Here is a 15,881-nt window from a genome sequence, read left to right on the forward strand (position 1 = left end):
AAGGGGAAAATGATGGTCTTTCCAAGCACGTGGTGTCGCAGCTTCAGTGCCGGCGTCTGCATCTCGTTCCCTAGCAATCTAGCGCTGCCTGATCCGAGGATTCACAAGCAGCCACCGCGGTGAAGTGGATGGGAAGTAGGGGAGCGAGAAGGATGTGGACTTCCAGCAGTGGAGAAGGATGGGAGGGGGTGGCGCTGCCCCGCCTCCCTCGGCTTGCGTCGGCAGCAGACACCGTCGGGCTGTATAGAGGAGCGGAGCAGCGCAAGGTCAAAATTTAGGGTTGGAAGGCTTCTGCGGAGACTTTTATACCATCGGGGCACATGTGCGCCCTACAGTGGACCACGGGTCGGGCTAGGAATTCAAAACGAGCCGAAAATTTTGGCCGGCTTATATTTGTACCGGGCCTGGACGAGATGGACGAATTTCGGATGAAATCCAAACTATGTGTAATCGTCCCTCAACTAAGTGATGTTATTCAAGTGGAGCTGCACGATATTGATTTTGAAGGTGGGCTTGCATCAGGTTTGATTTGGTCTTTGATTTTCAAGAAAAAAGGGCCTGCTTTGTGCAGCATTAGAAGACTCTGTGCTGAAACAAAACTGGGTGTCATAGTGTTTTTTTTTCTAGAGAAAACATTGGTTTGATTCACTGTAATTTGCTTCTCTGGAAGTGTCGTCTTGTGAGGCTACTGGTATGTCTCTTCTATTTGTGATGTCGATCTGGAGCGTTATCATTTAGGCAACTACTAATTGTTTGTGGGAATCATTTCGGTTGTTCAGGACACCCAAGTTTGAGTTGTGCATATTTAAATCGATTTGTAACATGAAATATGTATTTTGTTCAAGTAAAAAATAGGTATTTTGTTACAACACCATCATAACAGTCTGTGAGAAGATGTTGTCACGGGCACATGAATGGATTGCCTCAGAAGGATGCGAAAGAGCATAGACTTGGTATCACCCCCATATATCACCGAATTATTTGTTGCAGCACTGGTTAGGAGTTTGTAGTCTGTTCCAAAACAGTGGGAAGTTTATTCTTATGCAACTCACAGTATGTCTTAGAACACATGCATGTACATGGCAACTAGAATTCGGTGATTACTTCTACTCTCCTACTCGGAGAGTGACATTGTTCCCGTGTTTATATCTACATAAAATGAACATATATAAACATTAGCCCTCTCTTTTTTGGTGAGGTATAAACATTAGCACTCGTGGTACTCTCCAACTCTAGGGCGGGGGGATGTTCATATATCAAGTTTCAAGCTAGGTCGCCCTCCTTGAGAAGCCTGGCTTTGCGCTCTTCCGACAACATGCGTGCGAAATAGATCAGCTCCTCTTCATTGGTGCCCCTATTCTTTGAGTCAGGCTCGTTCTTGCCGGTTTCGACGTTCACCTTGCACACCTGCCTCTTCAGCAACGACTTGCCAATGTCAACGAGCCTGTTGAGATTCTCCGGCGTGGACACATCGACAGAGGCTGTTTCGCCATTGAGCCCATCGTCATGGATCCGGAGGTAGGGCTTCTCACAGTGAAGCGCCTGGAAAAGCACAGAGGCATGGATGTCGACGAGGTCGGTGCTAGCCTGGCTGAAGCTGTCGATGATGGGAGTGGCACCCCTATTGTATAGCCACCCGAGGACGCCCCAGTTGCTGCACTCGGCGACATCAAACTTCTCCTCAATCTTAGCCGCCCCGGTGCCCAATGAAAGGATCATGAACTTGCCGTAGTCTACCGGCTTGATGGGAAAGAAGTCAGGGTTTCCCATCAAGATCTGCTTGCTCACGTCGGTCATTGCTAACAACGTCTGTACCCATGCCAATTTTTCAAATATTAGACCGAGAGCATGGTACTTTGATACCATAACACATATTCACACCACATAGGTTAGCGGTTGTAAATTAGGGATGCAAGCAGGGCGGGTTGACGGACAATATACAAATATAGTGCTAATTATAGATAATAGATGAGCTAATTGATGTGTTTATCATAACAGAATATTTACAAACCTAATTAATAGAGGTTGTTAGCAAGTCTCATCAAGCCTCAGTCACATTCATTGTCATTTGAGTAGACATGCATGCACAACTCACCGGATTGTTTGACGCGACGCCTCCGTCGATGAGGTTAAAGGCTCGTGGCTTACCGCCCTCATCCTTTGTTTCGAAATGGTGGCCGGGGAGGTAGGTCGGTGCGGCAGATGTGCCGATGCAGACATCTGATAGAAAAGCGTTCTTGGAGACATCCTTCATGGCCTATACAATTTAATTAGGTAATTAGCTATGCGCACAGAGAAAGATAGCACGTGGACGTAGCCCCATAGGTTTATGTTCATCACATACGTCGTAAGTTGAGAAGATTGTAGGCTGCAGGAGCTTTATGTCAAAGGTGGGGATCACAATGTTTGAAAGCGTCTGATCGACTCGCGTGTCCCCGAGCAGCTCCTTGACGACCGAGCGGAGGTGCTCACCATCGTACTTGGGTCCGGTCATGCTCTTCAACAATCCGAAAGGCCCTTTGCTACAAACATGGTTGATCATCTATTAAGATGCTATTAGCTCTCCAGATTTGGAGCATCCAAGTGGGTTGTGGTTAGTGGGGGTCACTGGCTTCGATCGTAAGGTTGTTTGTTGTTGCTTCCTGTTTGTTTTTTTCTTGTTATTATTTTGATTTTTCATATTGTTCATTTTATTTTCGTGATTTTTTTTAAAACTATGAACATTTTTGAAAATTAAATAATAAATTAAATTCATGAATATTTCTGAAGTTCATGAACATTATTAACGTTTGTGGATATTGTTAACTTTAGTGAACTCTATTTCAAATTTGTAAACATTTTTTCAAATCCATGAATATTTTCTAAATATCCAAACATTTGTTTATAATTCATTTTTTTAATTTGGAACTTGTTTAAAAACCCTAGTAATGTATTAAGTTCTCTAGATTTGGAGCCCCCGGTGCGTCGCGAGCTGTGGGAGTGAGATAGCTTGCCCCACCCGGAACAGTGTGTGTCGTTGGTTGATGGCTCATGTTTGTTTATTCTTTTATTATGAATTTTCTTTTCCTTGTTTTATTTTTTCACATTTGAATTTATGAAAAATTATTAAAAGGGAGATATATCATATGGGAACTAGCATTCGACGGAAACCGGTGAAAACCACGAGAAAAATATGTTTTTAAATTTTGAAAAAAAATCAGAAAAAATTATGGATCTTAAGAGGATGATGTATTATTGCCACATAAAATTTCAAGTTGAAACACATTAGGAGATGTGAGCTAGGAAAAAGACAAATCAGCGTTGAATAGTGATGAACAGTAATGTCACTATTCAGCGCTGAATTTCTCTTTTTCATACTCCCTCCTTCCATCTATAGAGGGCCTAATGAGTTTTTCATGGCTAATTTTGACCAAATGTTAGAGTAATAATATATGACATGCAACTTACACAAAGCATACAGTCAAATTTGTACGTGAAAGGAGCTTTCAATGATATAATTTTCACATTATATATCTTATGTATTATTAATCTTGTCAATAGTCAAAGGCAGTCTTGAAAAATGCATTGGGCACTATATAGATGGAAGGAGGAAGTAGCTCACATATCGGGATGTGTTTCAACTTGAAATTTTGCCTGGCAATAAAACATCACACTCTTAATATCCCTATTTTTCAGATTTTTTGAAACTTTAATATATGGTTTCCATAAAGTTTTCATTGATATTATCCCTTATTAAAATATGTCAACACTTTATTTTTTAAAACATTTTCACATATCCAAGAAATAAATAAATTTATTAATACTTTAAAGGTTCATGAACATTTCCGCAGCTTGTATTTTTTAATTTGTTGTTGCTTCAGGTTTGTCTTTTTCTTATTATTATTTTGATTTTTTATATTTTTTTGTGAAATTTTTAAAAACTATGAACATTTTTGAAAAACAATAATAAATTAAATTCATGAATATTTCTAAAGTTCATGAACATTATTAATGTATTTTGATATTTTTAAATTTTGTGAAATTTATTTCAAATTTGTAAACATTTTTTCAAATCCATGAATATTTTCTAAATATCCAAACATTTGTTTTACAATTCATTTTTTTAATTTGAACTTGTTTAAAAATCCTAGTAACGTATTAAGTTCTCTAGATTTGGAGCCCCCGGTGCGTCGGGAGCTGCCCCACCCGGAACAGTGTGTGTCGTTGGTTCATGGCTCATGTTTGTTTATTCTTTTATTATGATTTTTCTTTTCCTTGTTTTATTTTTACACATTTGAATTTATGAACATTTATTAAAAGGGAGATATATCATATGGAAACTGGCATTCGACGGAAACCGGTGAAAACCACGAGAAAATATGTTTTTAAGTTTTATAAAAATCAGAAAAAAATATGGATCTTAAGAGGATAATGTATTATCGCCACATAAAATTTCAAGGTGAAACACATTACAAGATGTGAGCTAGGAAAAAGACAAATTAGTGTTGAATAGTGATGAATAGTAATGTCACTATTCAACGCTGAATTTCTCTTTTTCATACTCCCTTTTTCCATCTATATAGGGCCTAATGCGTTTTTCGAGGCTAATTTTGACCAAATGTTAGAGTAATAATATATGACATGCAACTTACACAAAGCATACGGTCAAATTCATCTGTGAAAGGAGCTTTCAATGATATAATTTTCACATTATACATCTTATGTATTATTAATCTTGTCAATAGTCAAAGGCGGTCTTGAAAAACGCATTAGACCCTATCTAGATGGAAGGAGGGAGTAGCTCCCATCTCGGGATGTGTTTCAACTTGAAATTTTGCCTGGCAATAAAAATCACCCTCTTAATATCCCTATTTTTCAGATTTTTTGACACTTTAATATATGGTTTCCATAAAGTTTTCATTGATATTATCCCTTATTAAAATATGTGAAGACTTTAATTTTTTTAAACATTTTCATATATCCAAGAAATAAATAAATTTTATTAATACTTTAAAGGTTCATGAACATTTCCGCAGCTAGTATTTTTTTTAATTTGTGAACTCTATTTCACATTTGGGAATATATTTTTCAAATCTATGAAACTAATATAAATATCTGAACATTTTTTACAATTCATGTTTTTTTATTTTCGATCATATCTAAACATACGTGAACATCTTTAAATTTAGCGACTTTCTCAAATATAAAATGATAACAAGCTTATTGTACGACAGCAATGGAATGAGAGAGAAAAATTGGTAAACAAACAAGTTGAGCAGGGAGCCGAGCTAAGCGGGCGGGAGCTTTGTGGGTCGGCCCAATAGTCTCACACACGATCACTGCAAGATCTAAATGTGTATGGACACCACAACCACGCACAAAACAACTCTATTCTCTTCTCAGGAAAAAAACAGTCTCTAGCAGCATCCCATCATGATATACGAATGAAAAAACACCACCATAACATAATTAATACACAAGACGACATAGACAAGACCAAAACGAAACAATCCACTGCAATAATCTGCTAGAACCCCAAACTAAGAATAGCGCGACAATGCGCTCATTATCCTCTATTATTATTATTATTATTATTATTATTATTATTATTATTATTATTATTATTATTATTATTATTATTATTATTAGCGGGTTATGCTGATTATATAGTATATGGACTCGCTCGCAGTTGTGTGCATACATCTTAGTTATGCGTGTATAGAAAAATATAGACTTGCTGACCTGACCGGAGGGAAGATATTTGGGCAGTGTTCCATGTAGAAGTCATTTATGTCCTTGGCGGCGAAGAGCGGACGGCCGTCGGCGTTGGGCGCGGTGAGCATGGCCGTCACCAACCCTCCGGTGCTCGTCCCAGCCATCACGTCGAAGTAGTCTGAGATCCTCGCGTCCGGTCCATCAAGCTCCTGTATGTGTGTATGAACATGTATATATGGGTCACTGTTGAGTAAATAGGCAGTTTTTCGATTAAATTAATCCATGAATAAATCATGAGCATGACATGGACAGCATTGATAACATACTGATTATGATCTAACAGAGCATGTACTACGCATATAGTAGAGACATCTAAGCATACCGCTAGTACTGCTACAACTGAAAGAAACACGAGAGGGATAAGCGATGTATACCCTCCAATCGGCCACGCGGTGGCGGTGGCGGTGACAGCAGCCGCGGCATCCTCGGCGGCCTTCTTGTCGGCCTCGGCTTTCTCAGCGGCGGCACGGTCGGTGTCGGTCGACATGGTGATGATGAAGGTGATGCGGACGTAGATGAACAGAAGCGAGCAGTCGCGTAGTCGCTACCCAAAAACCTAATCGCCCCTCTCCCCGTACAGGATCCGGAGAGGCGTGGTTTCGGAGGCCTGCTCTCCCGTTAACCGTGTACGCGGTGAACGGGACGGAGTCGCCGGTGGCAGCAGCAGCAGAGGAACGACGTGGGCGTGGAGGCGGAGATGCGTTCTGTTTTCGTGACGGCTAGCGTTGGCAGCGCCCCACATATATATGTGCGGCCGCGCGTGGAGAGACATGGGCTGAACCCACGTCCAAGTCGGTAGCCCACGATCCGACGTTGGCCCCACCTGTCAAAGACTCTCCGTTCCTGACCGGCAAAAAGAAGCGCATAGGAGTGAGCTCGGCTCGGCTCAATCCCGCAAGCTCGGCTCGGCTCAATCCCGCAACCCGCGGCGCGTCGTGACGAGGCGTGGCGTGGCGAGGCGAGCGGAGGAGGAGGAGTGCGCGAGGGCCTCATCTCTTCTCAAGCTCCAATAGCATGAGGGAGAGAGTCCCTTATAAACCACTCCAACTCTCCTTCCACTTCCAAGGTGGGACTAAACTTCCCACACACCTAGTGCCATATAACCCACATGGGCCCTTAGAGATTTTTCAGAAATTGCAATATGGGCCTAGAGCCCATCTCAGATTTCAGCAATCCCCCACCAGATCTCGAGGGCCCATAGTGTCCTCTGTTCCAAATACTGTTTTGATATACTAGTGTTTCAGTGAAGACCTGTTAAGGTTGAGCTTCACCTAGAGCAAGTAGCTACATTCCTTCACAACTGAACAATGGACTATGCCTTGAATTGTCAGTTTGGCGTAAAGAAGTTTCACCACATGTCTTACTAGTACTGGGCTGCCGAAGGCTGACCCCTCGGGTGGAGCATATAAGTCACACTCCTGGCCTATTCATGAGTTTACTAGAGATCACCCCAATCTCATAGACTGTGACTAGCAGTCGGGCTCACATAGGTGTGTTCCTCCAAAGATCGCTCTGTAGGATAGCATCTTGCTTATACATATAAGCCTTGGAACACATTAAGACAATAGTCATCCTTCCGTACAGTTTCCGAGAGTATTGCATCTCCAACGGAGTGGGTTAGTAAAGTTACTCTCCTCAGTTCACCACTGGCTTGTTTCCCCAGGTCCTACTTCACGGGATCTCCGATCACATAGGTTGGGTTACCACCATGGTAACTCATGTGGGTCTCATACCCATCTCCCTCGATGCACTATCTATCACTACACGTGATAGCCCTTTCGTAAAGGGATCTGCCAGATTCTTAGCCGTATGGACATAGTCCAACGCTATCACTCCGGAGTTTCTTAATTTTCTGACAGCTTTTAATCTCATTCTTATGTGTTTGGTGGACTTCATGTTGTCCTTTGAACTCTTCACCTTGGTGATGACAGTCTGATTGTCACAGTTCATAAGGATAGCCGGAACCGGTTTATCAACCAATGGCAAGTCCATCAAAAGATCTCGAAGCCATCTCGCTTCAACACCAGATGTGTCTAATGCCGTTAATTCTGCTTCCATTGTCGATCTCGTTAAGATCGTTTGCTTGCAAGACTTCCAGGAAACAGCGCCACCTCCAAGAGTAAACATATACCCAGTTGTGGCCTTCATCTCATCAGCATCAGAGATCCAATTCGCATCACTGTACCCTTCAAGTACCGACGGGTATCCGGTATAGTGAAGTCCATAGTTCATAGTACCTTTCAGATAGCGCATAACTCTTTCTACAGCATGCCAATGTACATCACCCGGTTTGGAAACAAACCGGCTCAGTTTGCTCACAGCAAACGCGATGTCAGGCCTCGTTGCGCTCGCTAGGTACATCAGTGAACCAATGATTTGAGAGTATCTCAATTGATCTTTAGCCATGCCTTTGGACTTTCGAATCAACACGCTAGGATCATATGGTGTTTGAGATGGTGTGCAGTCCGAATATCCAAAGCGACTCAACACCTTCTCAACATAATGGGATTGCAGAAGTGTGATCCCACCCTCATTATCTCTCAGTAGCTTGATATTCAAGATAACATCAGCCACACCAAGATCCTTCATCTCAAAGTTCTGAGACAGAAAGGACTTAACCTCCTCAATGACTTTGAGGTTGGTTCCGAATATCAGTATGTCATCAACATACAAGCACAGTATAACTCCTTCGCCCCCACCATGGCGATAGTATACACATTTATCAGCCTCATTAACAACGAAACCAACAGATGTCAGAGTTGTATTAAACTTATCATGCCATTGCTTAGGTGCTTGTTTCAGGCCATATAAAGATTTTATCAACCTACACACCTTTCTTTCCTGACCATCTATCACAAAGCCATCAGGCTGTTGCATGTAGATTTCCTCCTTTAGCTCTCCATTTAGAAAAGCCGTCTTAACATCCATCTGATGGACGAGAAGACCATGTGAGGCCGCCAACGAGAGTAATACTCGAATGGTGGTCAGTCTAGCCACAGGTGAATAAGTATCAAAGAAATCTTCCTCTTCTTGCTGGTCATAGCCCTTGGCCACAAGCCTAGCCTTGTACTTTTCAATCGTACCATCGGGCCTAAGCTTCTTTTTGAACACCCACTTACATCCCAGTGGTTTGCAACCATAGGGACAGTCAGTGATCTCCCATGTCCCGTTAGCCATGATGGAATCCATCTCGCTACGGACCGCATCCTTCCAGTAGTCAGCTTCTGGAGAGGCATACGCTTCTGAAATAGAAGTGGGAGTATCATCCACGAGGTACACGAAGAAATCATCACCAAAGGTCTTTGCAGTCCTTTGTCTCTTGCCCCTACCAAGGGTTTCCTCGTCATCCTCCTCGGGATTTTCATCATGTGTTTGTTCATAATATTCCATAGGGATGGCAGGTTCAGGAGTCTCCTCAGATTCCTGTCTAGAAGTGCTTTGCATATCTCTCATAGGAAAAATATCCTCAAAGAATGTAGCATCCTTAGACTCCATAATTGTACCGATCTTCTGGTCAGGTACCTCAGATTTCACTACTAGAAATCTATAGCCAACGCTGTTCTTAGCGTAGCCCAAATTAATGCAGTCCACGGTCTTATGTCCAAGCTTACGCTTTTTGGGGATCGGCACGTTGACTTTCGCCAAACAGCCCCAAGTGCGCAAGTACGAGAGTGTCGTCCTTCTCTTTGCCCATTTCTCATAGGGAGTGATCTCACTATCCTTTGTCGGAACTTTATTCAGGACATGACATGCCGTCAATATAGCCTCCCCCCACCATGCCTTGGATAAACCCGATGTATCTAACATGGCGTTCACCAAATCAGTTAGAGTACGGTTTTTCCGCTCGGCAACCCCGTTTGACTGGGGTGAATAGGGAGGCGTCCTCTCATGAATAATGCCATGTTCCGCACAGAAGGAATCAAACTCACTCGAGAAGTACTCTCCACCACGATCTGACCGGACTCGTTTAATTTTCTTTTCAAGTTGATTTTCAACTTCTGCCTTATAGATTTTAAAGTAGTGTAGAGCCTCATCTTTAGTATTTAACAGATACACATAGCAATATCTAGTGGAATCATCTATCAATGTCATGAAGTATCTCTTTCCACCTTTAGTCAACACACCATTCATCTCGCAAATATCAGAATGTATGAGTTCTAATGGTGCCAGGTGTCTCTCCTCCGCGGCCTTATGAGGCTTGCGAGGTTGCTTAGCTTGCACACATGAAAGGCACTTAGAACCTTTGGCTAAAGTGAAACTCGGGATTAAATCCAACTTGGCTAGCCGCGTCATAACACCAAAACTAATGTGACAAAGACGTGAATGCCAAACTTCAGATTCATTAACATTCGAATGAATATGGTTCACGACTTTATTACAAAAATCTGCGAGGGAAAGGCGGAACATCCCTCCGCTCTCATAACCTTTTCCAACAAATAGTCCATACTTAGTAACAACTAATTTATTAGACTCGAATACCAACTTAAACCCTTCTCTACATAGAAGGGAGCCACTAACGAGGTTCTTCTTGATGGCGGGGACATGCTGCACGTTCTTCAGCTGCACGATCCTTCCCGAAGTAAACTTCAGATCGACCGTGCCAACACCATGAACAGAAGCACTCGCGCCATTCCCCATCAATACGGACCCGTGGCCTGTGACCTGGTAAGAAGAGAACAATGAAATGTCAGCACACACATGAACACCTGCACCTGTATCCACCCACCAATCGGTAGGCTGAAACACTGAAAAAACAGTAAATAAATTACCGTACCCAGATGCACCATTCTCATTGTTGCTCACAATCATGTTGACAGACTTGGAGTCCTGTCCTGACTTCTTAAACTTGTTTGGGCACTTGTTGGCCCAATGTTCAGCCGAACCACAAGTAAAGCAGCCCTCATCCTTCTTGTTCTTCTTGAAGGTCTTCTTACCCTTCTTCTTAAAGTCGGCAGTCTGTTGGACACCGTTCTTTCCCCTGGGCTTGTGGGAATTGGAGTTCTTCTGATGCACCATATTGGCCACAGAAGTTCCTTCGACCCCTTTTCCGTGCGAGTCCTTTGCCCTTGAGTTCTGCTCAACACTCAGATGGCCAATGACATCCTCCACAGAGAATTCACGCCTCTGATGTTTCAGAGTGGTGGCAAAGTTCCTCCAGGAATTGGGGAGCTTAGCGATTATGCAGCCCGCGACAAATTTGCCCGGTAACTCGCACTTAAGAAGCTCAAGCTCCTTAACAATGCATATTATCTCATGAGCCTGCTCCAATACAGGACGGTTTTCAACCATCTTGTAATCGTGGAACTGCTCTATAATATACATCTCGCTCCCTGCATCGGCAGCCCCGAACTTAGATTCGAGCGCCTCCCACAAGTCCTTGGCAGACCGCATATGTAAATATGCATCAACCAGCTTATCTCCAATCACGCTCAGAACTGCCCCGAGGAACACCACGGTGGCCTCCTTAAACGCCTTCTCCTGTTCAGGAGCGATCGTTCCTGTAGGAGTCACACCGGCGACCCAGAACACGTTCATGGCCGTGAGCCATAAGGTGGTTTTAGTCTGCCAACGCTTAAAGTACGTCCCCGTAAACGGGGACGGTTTCAGTGCAGCAGCAAAACCAGAATTCGAAAAACTCCTACAGATATTAGGTTTTTGGATTGTTGAGTAAATAGGCAGTTTTTCGATTAAATTAATCCATGAATAAATCATGAGCATGACATGGACAGCATTGATAACATACTGATTATGATCTAACAGAGCATGTACTACGCATATAGTAGAGACATCTAAGCATACCGCTAGTACTGCTACAACTGAAAGAAACACGAGAGGGATAAGCGATGTATACCCTCCAATCGGCCACGCGGTGGCGGTGGCGGTGACAGCAGCCGCGGCATCCTCGGCGGCCTTCTTGTCGGCCTCGGCTTTCTCAGCGGCGGCACGGTCGGTGTCGGTCGACATGGTGATGATGAAGGTGATGCGGACGTAGATGAACAGAAGCGAGCAGTCGCGTAGTCGCTACCCAAAAACCTAATCGCCCCTCTCCCCGTACAGGATCCGGAGAGGCGTGGTTTCGGAGGCCTGCTCTCCCGTTAACCGTGTACGCGGTGAACGGGACGGAGTCGCCGGTGGCAGCAGCAGCAGAGGAACGACGTGGGCGTGGAGGCGGAGATGCGTTCTGTTTTCGTGACGGCTAGGGTTGGCAGCCCACGATCCGACGTTGGCCCCACCTGTCAAAGACTCTCCGTTCCTGACCGGCAAAAAGAAGCGCATAGGAGTGAGCTCGGCTTGGCTCGGCTCAATCCCGCAACCCGCGGCGCGGCGCGGCGCGTCGAGGCGAGCGGAGGAGGAGGAGTGCGCGAGGGCCTCATCTCTTCTCAAGCTCCAATAGCATGAGGGAGAGAGTCCCTTATAAACCACTCCAACTCTCCTTCCACTTCCAAGGTGGGACTAAACTTCCCACACACCTAGTGCCATATAACCCACATGGGCCCTTAGAGATTTTTCAGAAATTGCAATATGGGCCTAGAGCCCATCTCAGATTTCAGCAGTCACATCACAGACCACACGTGACAAGGCGCGGCAGCATGCAGGTCAGAGAACTGGGTAACCTGGAGCTTTTCTTCGAGGAGAGCTAGGATAGTCCCGGGGATGATGCCGCGGACGCGGACGCCGTCGATGCTCAGCACGGTGACGATGCTCCCATATGCCGGCGGCGGCGACTTGGGAGTGGCGAGCGACGGCATGCGGCCGCTGAGCGCCCGCCTCGCCGGGTTCTGCAGGGTCAGGGGCCCGTTGCTCAGCTCCGGCCGTCGCATCCCCACTCAGATCGACCGCTGCTAGCTTTGTGACTGACGATCGATCGGTGTAGTTAGTTGGCTTTGTTCGATGCATATATGTGCAACACATTTATACTCTCGCGCGGATGCAAGGATAATGATCTAAAACGGCTTATATTTATTTACAGAGGGAGTTTATTCCATCCTAGGTCTCTAGCTAGCTAGCTCAGAAAAGTCAAAGTGTAGTGAGGTGTTAGAGCATCTACAACAAGACATGGCTAATTCAGGTCCTCAAACGCCCGCGGATGCGCCAACACTGATGGGGCACGTCTCATATTTTTGCTTTCACACTTGCGTCTCTTATATCTGAAACCTCAAAACCATGCAACACATGCAACGCTATGTAAAACATGATCAACACGCAGTTCATCAAATCAACATTTCATCGCCAGACAAAAGGAGCATAGTTCATCAGAGTTCAATGGCGGACACTGCAAATCCGTACTACTAAGTACTTAAAACATAGATAACATATAAATAGAACGGGGAAAGGCAGAGGAAATCACCATTTCCTCGCTGGCCTCTTCCCCTTCCGGTCGTCGACGCGGTTGTGCCGCTACTCCATGTAGGTGTCGGCGTGCGGAGGTGCGTCATCGTTGGAGCTAGAGGTGGAGCCGTCCGACAGGTCGGAGTTGGAGCTGCACCTTTTGCCCGACAGCTCCTTCGGATGACGGGCCGCCTTCGCCTTCGCCGCCACGTCTTTGTTTGCCTTACGCTTTGACAACTCAATGGCGAGTCCTTGCATTCTTACACCGGAGGTGCCGCGCATCCGTCTCCGCTGTCGTGAAGGGCGAGCTCCTCCACATCGTCGAGTTCCGCTTCACATAGCAGGATTGGTCAGTCGTCGTAGGAGCCGGATTCCCCACCAGAGGCAGGGTTGCTTTGGTCGCCGACCATCGAATGGGTTTGGAGTGGATCGGAAGTGGAGTGACGGAGAGGAGACTGAAGTGGAGTTTGAATTCACTGTGGTCTAGAAATTTCCTGATGAGAATATTTGTGGGGCACGCGTGGCCAGGCTGGGCAAAGCCGACATGGCGACGCGCCCGGATCGTTTTATATCCGCTTTATATTTGGGCTATTTATGAGAAATGCTGGATAGCCCAAGCATTTGAGGATGATTTAAGGCGTTCATCCGGGTCGGTTTTTCATGACCGATCCGTGACTAAGCCGTTTATGCGGACGTTTGCGAACGGTTTGAGGTGCGCGGCCGGCTGTAGACGGCTCTAGCCTAGCCGATCGAGCCGAGCATGCGGGGGCGGGTGGGGCCCATCCATCGACCTCAGCCGGTCATGGTCGATCGCCTTGGAGGAAGGAATATATGTATGTACGTACCCACCGTCCACGCTCTTTGTGTACCAACTGGATCCAGTCGCGCGCGTGCAGGTGTTTCGGCCGTTTAACTTATGTTATCCGCTTACGTACGTAGCAATAGTGTTGATGCTCCCATGGACACTTAGTACGTGTCCATCACATGGTACGTAGGTGTAGTTTTTTTTTCTTGCCAGGTATGTACGTGTACCCTGAGAGTGTTTTCTTTTAATACAGTACACCGCATATTCTCACGTAGACACATATACAGTTATCCCTATAAACACACGCACACACCCTGCTCATACTAACACCTCCGAGATATTAAACCGGCATAACATTTTAAGATTGACGAAGTCTCACTGGCAACTTCGTAGTCAAATAGAACATCTCCTCACACTAAACGAATGTCGTCGGAAAATTCAAACTAAATTCAGAAGAATGCGAGAAAGCGGTGCCAAGTCTAAATACACCACAAGGTAGCTTACCATCTGAGCTACACTCTGTTTGTCCGTGGGAGTGTTGTTGCTCTGATGGATAAATCCTGACAACAAGGTACGTGTACTTAACTCATTTGTTTCCTTTCCCAGGACCTAATTATGTCACTAGTTACACTAGTAGAATAAGGGCCTTTAATCCCGGTTCATAAAGGCCTTTAGTCCCGCTTCCTGAACCGGGACTAAAGGGTCGGTACTAAAGCCTCCCCCTTTAGTCCCGGTTCTTACACCAACCGAGACTAAAGGCCTTTCACGTGGCCGCTGTCTGGAGGTCCACCTAAAAGAAATTTTATGAATTTTTTTTAAATTTTTCTAAAAAACAAATTGATTTTTTTGAATTTTTTTCCCGATTTTCAAATTTCTAAATTATTTTAATTAACCTCTAATCTCTAATTACCCTCATCACTGCTCACTTTAACCTCTAATCTCTAATCACCCCTCATCATTCCAAATCATCTAACTTCTCGGGCGGTCATCCATCCTCTCACTACTCCAGCCTAAGCACGCTTAACTTCTGGGTTCTATTCCCCCTCGTTTCCAAGTCTGCACTTGTTGTTTTCCTGACAATAGTAAGATGTCAATCGTATTTAACCCTTATGAGTTTAGCTTGAGCATGAAGTCACATGTTTCATTGTTTGAGTTTGAAACTATTATTCTAAAAAACAATAATTATTTAATAAAATACTAATATTTCTTGAATAAGTAGTTTGACCATAGTTTGACCATAGTTTGACCAGATTTGACCAAAATTCAAAAAAAATGAAATAATTATTTAGTAACACTAATATTCTTGAATAATTATTTAGTAACACTAATATTTCTTGAATAAGTAGTTTGTCCATAGTTTGAGCACAGTTTGACCAAATTTGACCAAAATTCAAAAAAATGAAATAATTATTTAGTAACACTAATATTCTTGAATAATTATTTAGTAACACTAATACTTTTTGAATAAGTAGTTTGACCATAGTTTGACCAGATTTGACCAAAATTCAAAAAAATTGAAATTTGAGCATATCTTTTTTTCCTTTTGGAATTTGAGGATTCTAAAAATTTGCAAACGGGTGGTAGGCCGTCAAAATCGGATGTGGATTTTCGTTCTAAACATTTGATATATTATACGTTTTTTCCGACATCGTATGCAAAAGTTACAGCCGTTTTACATTTCCCTACACTTTTTGCAAAACATGTCCGAATTTATGTTTTTAAATTTTCCTAACTAGTAGATGTAGTAACATAACTACATCTCGAAGGATTTTAATTTTTGAAGTTTTTATCATTTTCTTTTGCTTTTTACAAAAATGAAAAGGCGATCAGGGGGGTAGAGTTTGAAAATGGGACCTTTAGTACCGGTTTGAGACACGAACCGGTACTAAAGGGCATCGCACCCTTTAGGCCCTGTTTGTTTTGGATTCTAGGAGCAGATTCAGCTTTGCCAGTGAAGTCGAATCTGGAATCTGAAACAAACAGCTAGTTGGAA

The 15,881-nt window shown here is 43.9% G+C and overlaps 1 protein-coding gene across 1 annotated transcript; it reads right to left on the reverse strand.

Annotated features, from left to right (window-relative positions):
• Nucleotides 1-1,263: 1,263 nt before the first annotated feature.
• Nucleotides 1,264-12,575, reverse strand: LOC123152229 (patatin-like protein 2). Its single transcript, XM_044571829.1, has 5 exons — nucleotides 12,369-12,575; nucleotides 5,722-5,903; nucleotides 2,383-2,522; nucleotides 2,096-2,259; nucleotides 1,264-1,809 (listed from the first exon to the last, which is right to left on the reverse strand). Exons 1-5 carry the CDS (start codon nucleotides 12,573-12,575, stop codon nucleotides 1,264-1,266), a joined length of 1,239 nt encoding a protein of 412 aa, XP_044427764.1.
• Nucleotides 12,576-15,881: the final 3,306 nt, after the last annotated feature.

The sequence above is a fragment of the Triticum aestivum genome, chromosome 7A (genome assembly GCF_018294505.1).
Source record: "Triticum aestivum cultivar Chinese Spring chromosome 7A, IWGSC CS RefSeq v2.1, whole genome shotgun sequence".
In the NCBI taxonomy this organism is placed as follows: Eukaryota; Viridiplantae; Streptophyta; class Magnoliopsida; order Poales; family Poaceae; genus Triticum; species Triticum aestivum.

Bases quoted from the DNA above. Each gene is read 5' to 3' on its own strand.
- LOC123152229 (XM_044571829.1), bottom strand. From the start codon at position 12,575: ATGCGACGGCCGGAGCTGAGCAACGGGCCCCTGACCCTGCAGAACCCG. The intron at 5,904-12,368 runs GTTACCCAGTTC...ACACACATACAG, and splicing joins TCCTCGAAGAAAAGCTCCAG to GAGCTTGATGGACCGGACGC. The intron at 2,260-2,382 runs TAAAGCTCCTGC...ATTAAATTGTAT, and splicing joins TGTGATCCCCACCTTTGACA to AGGCCATGAAGGATGTCTCC.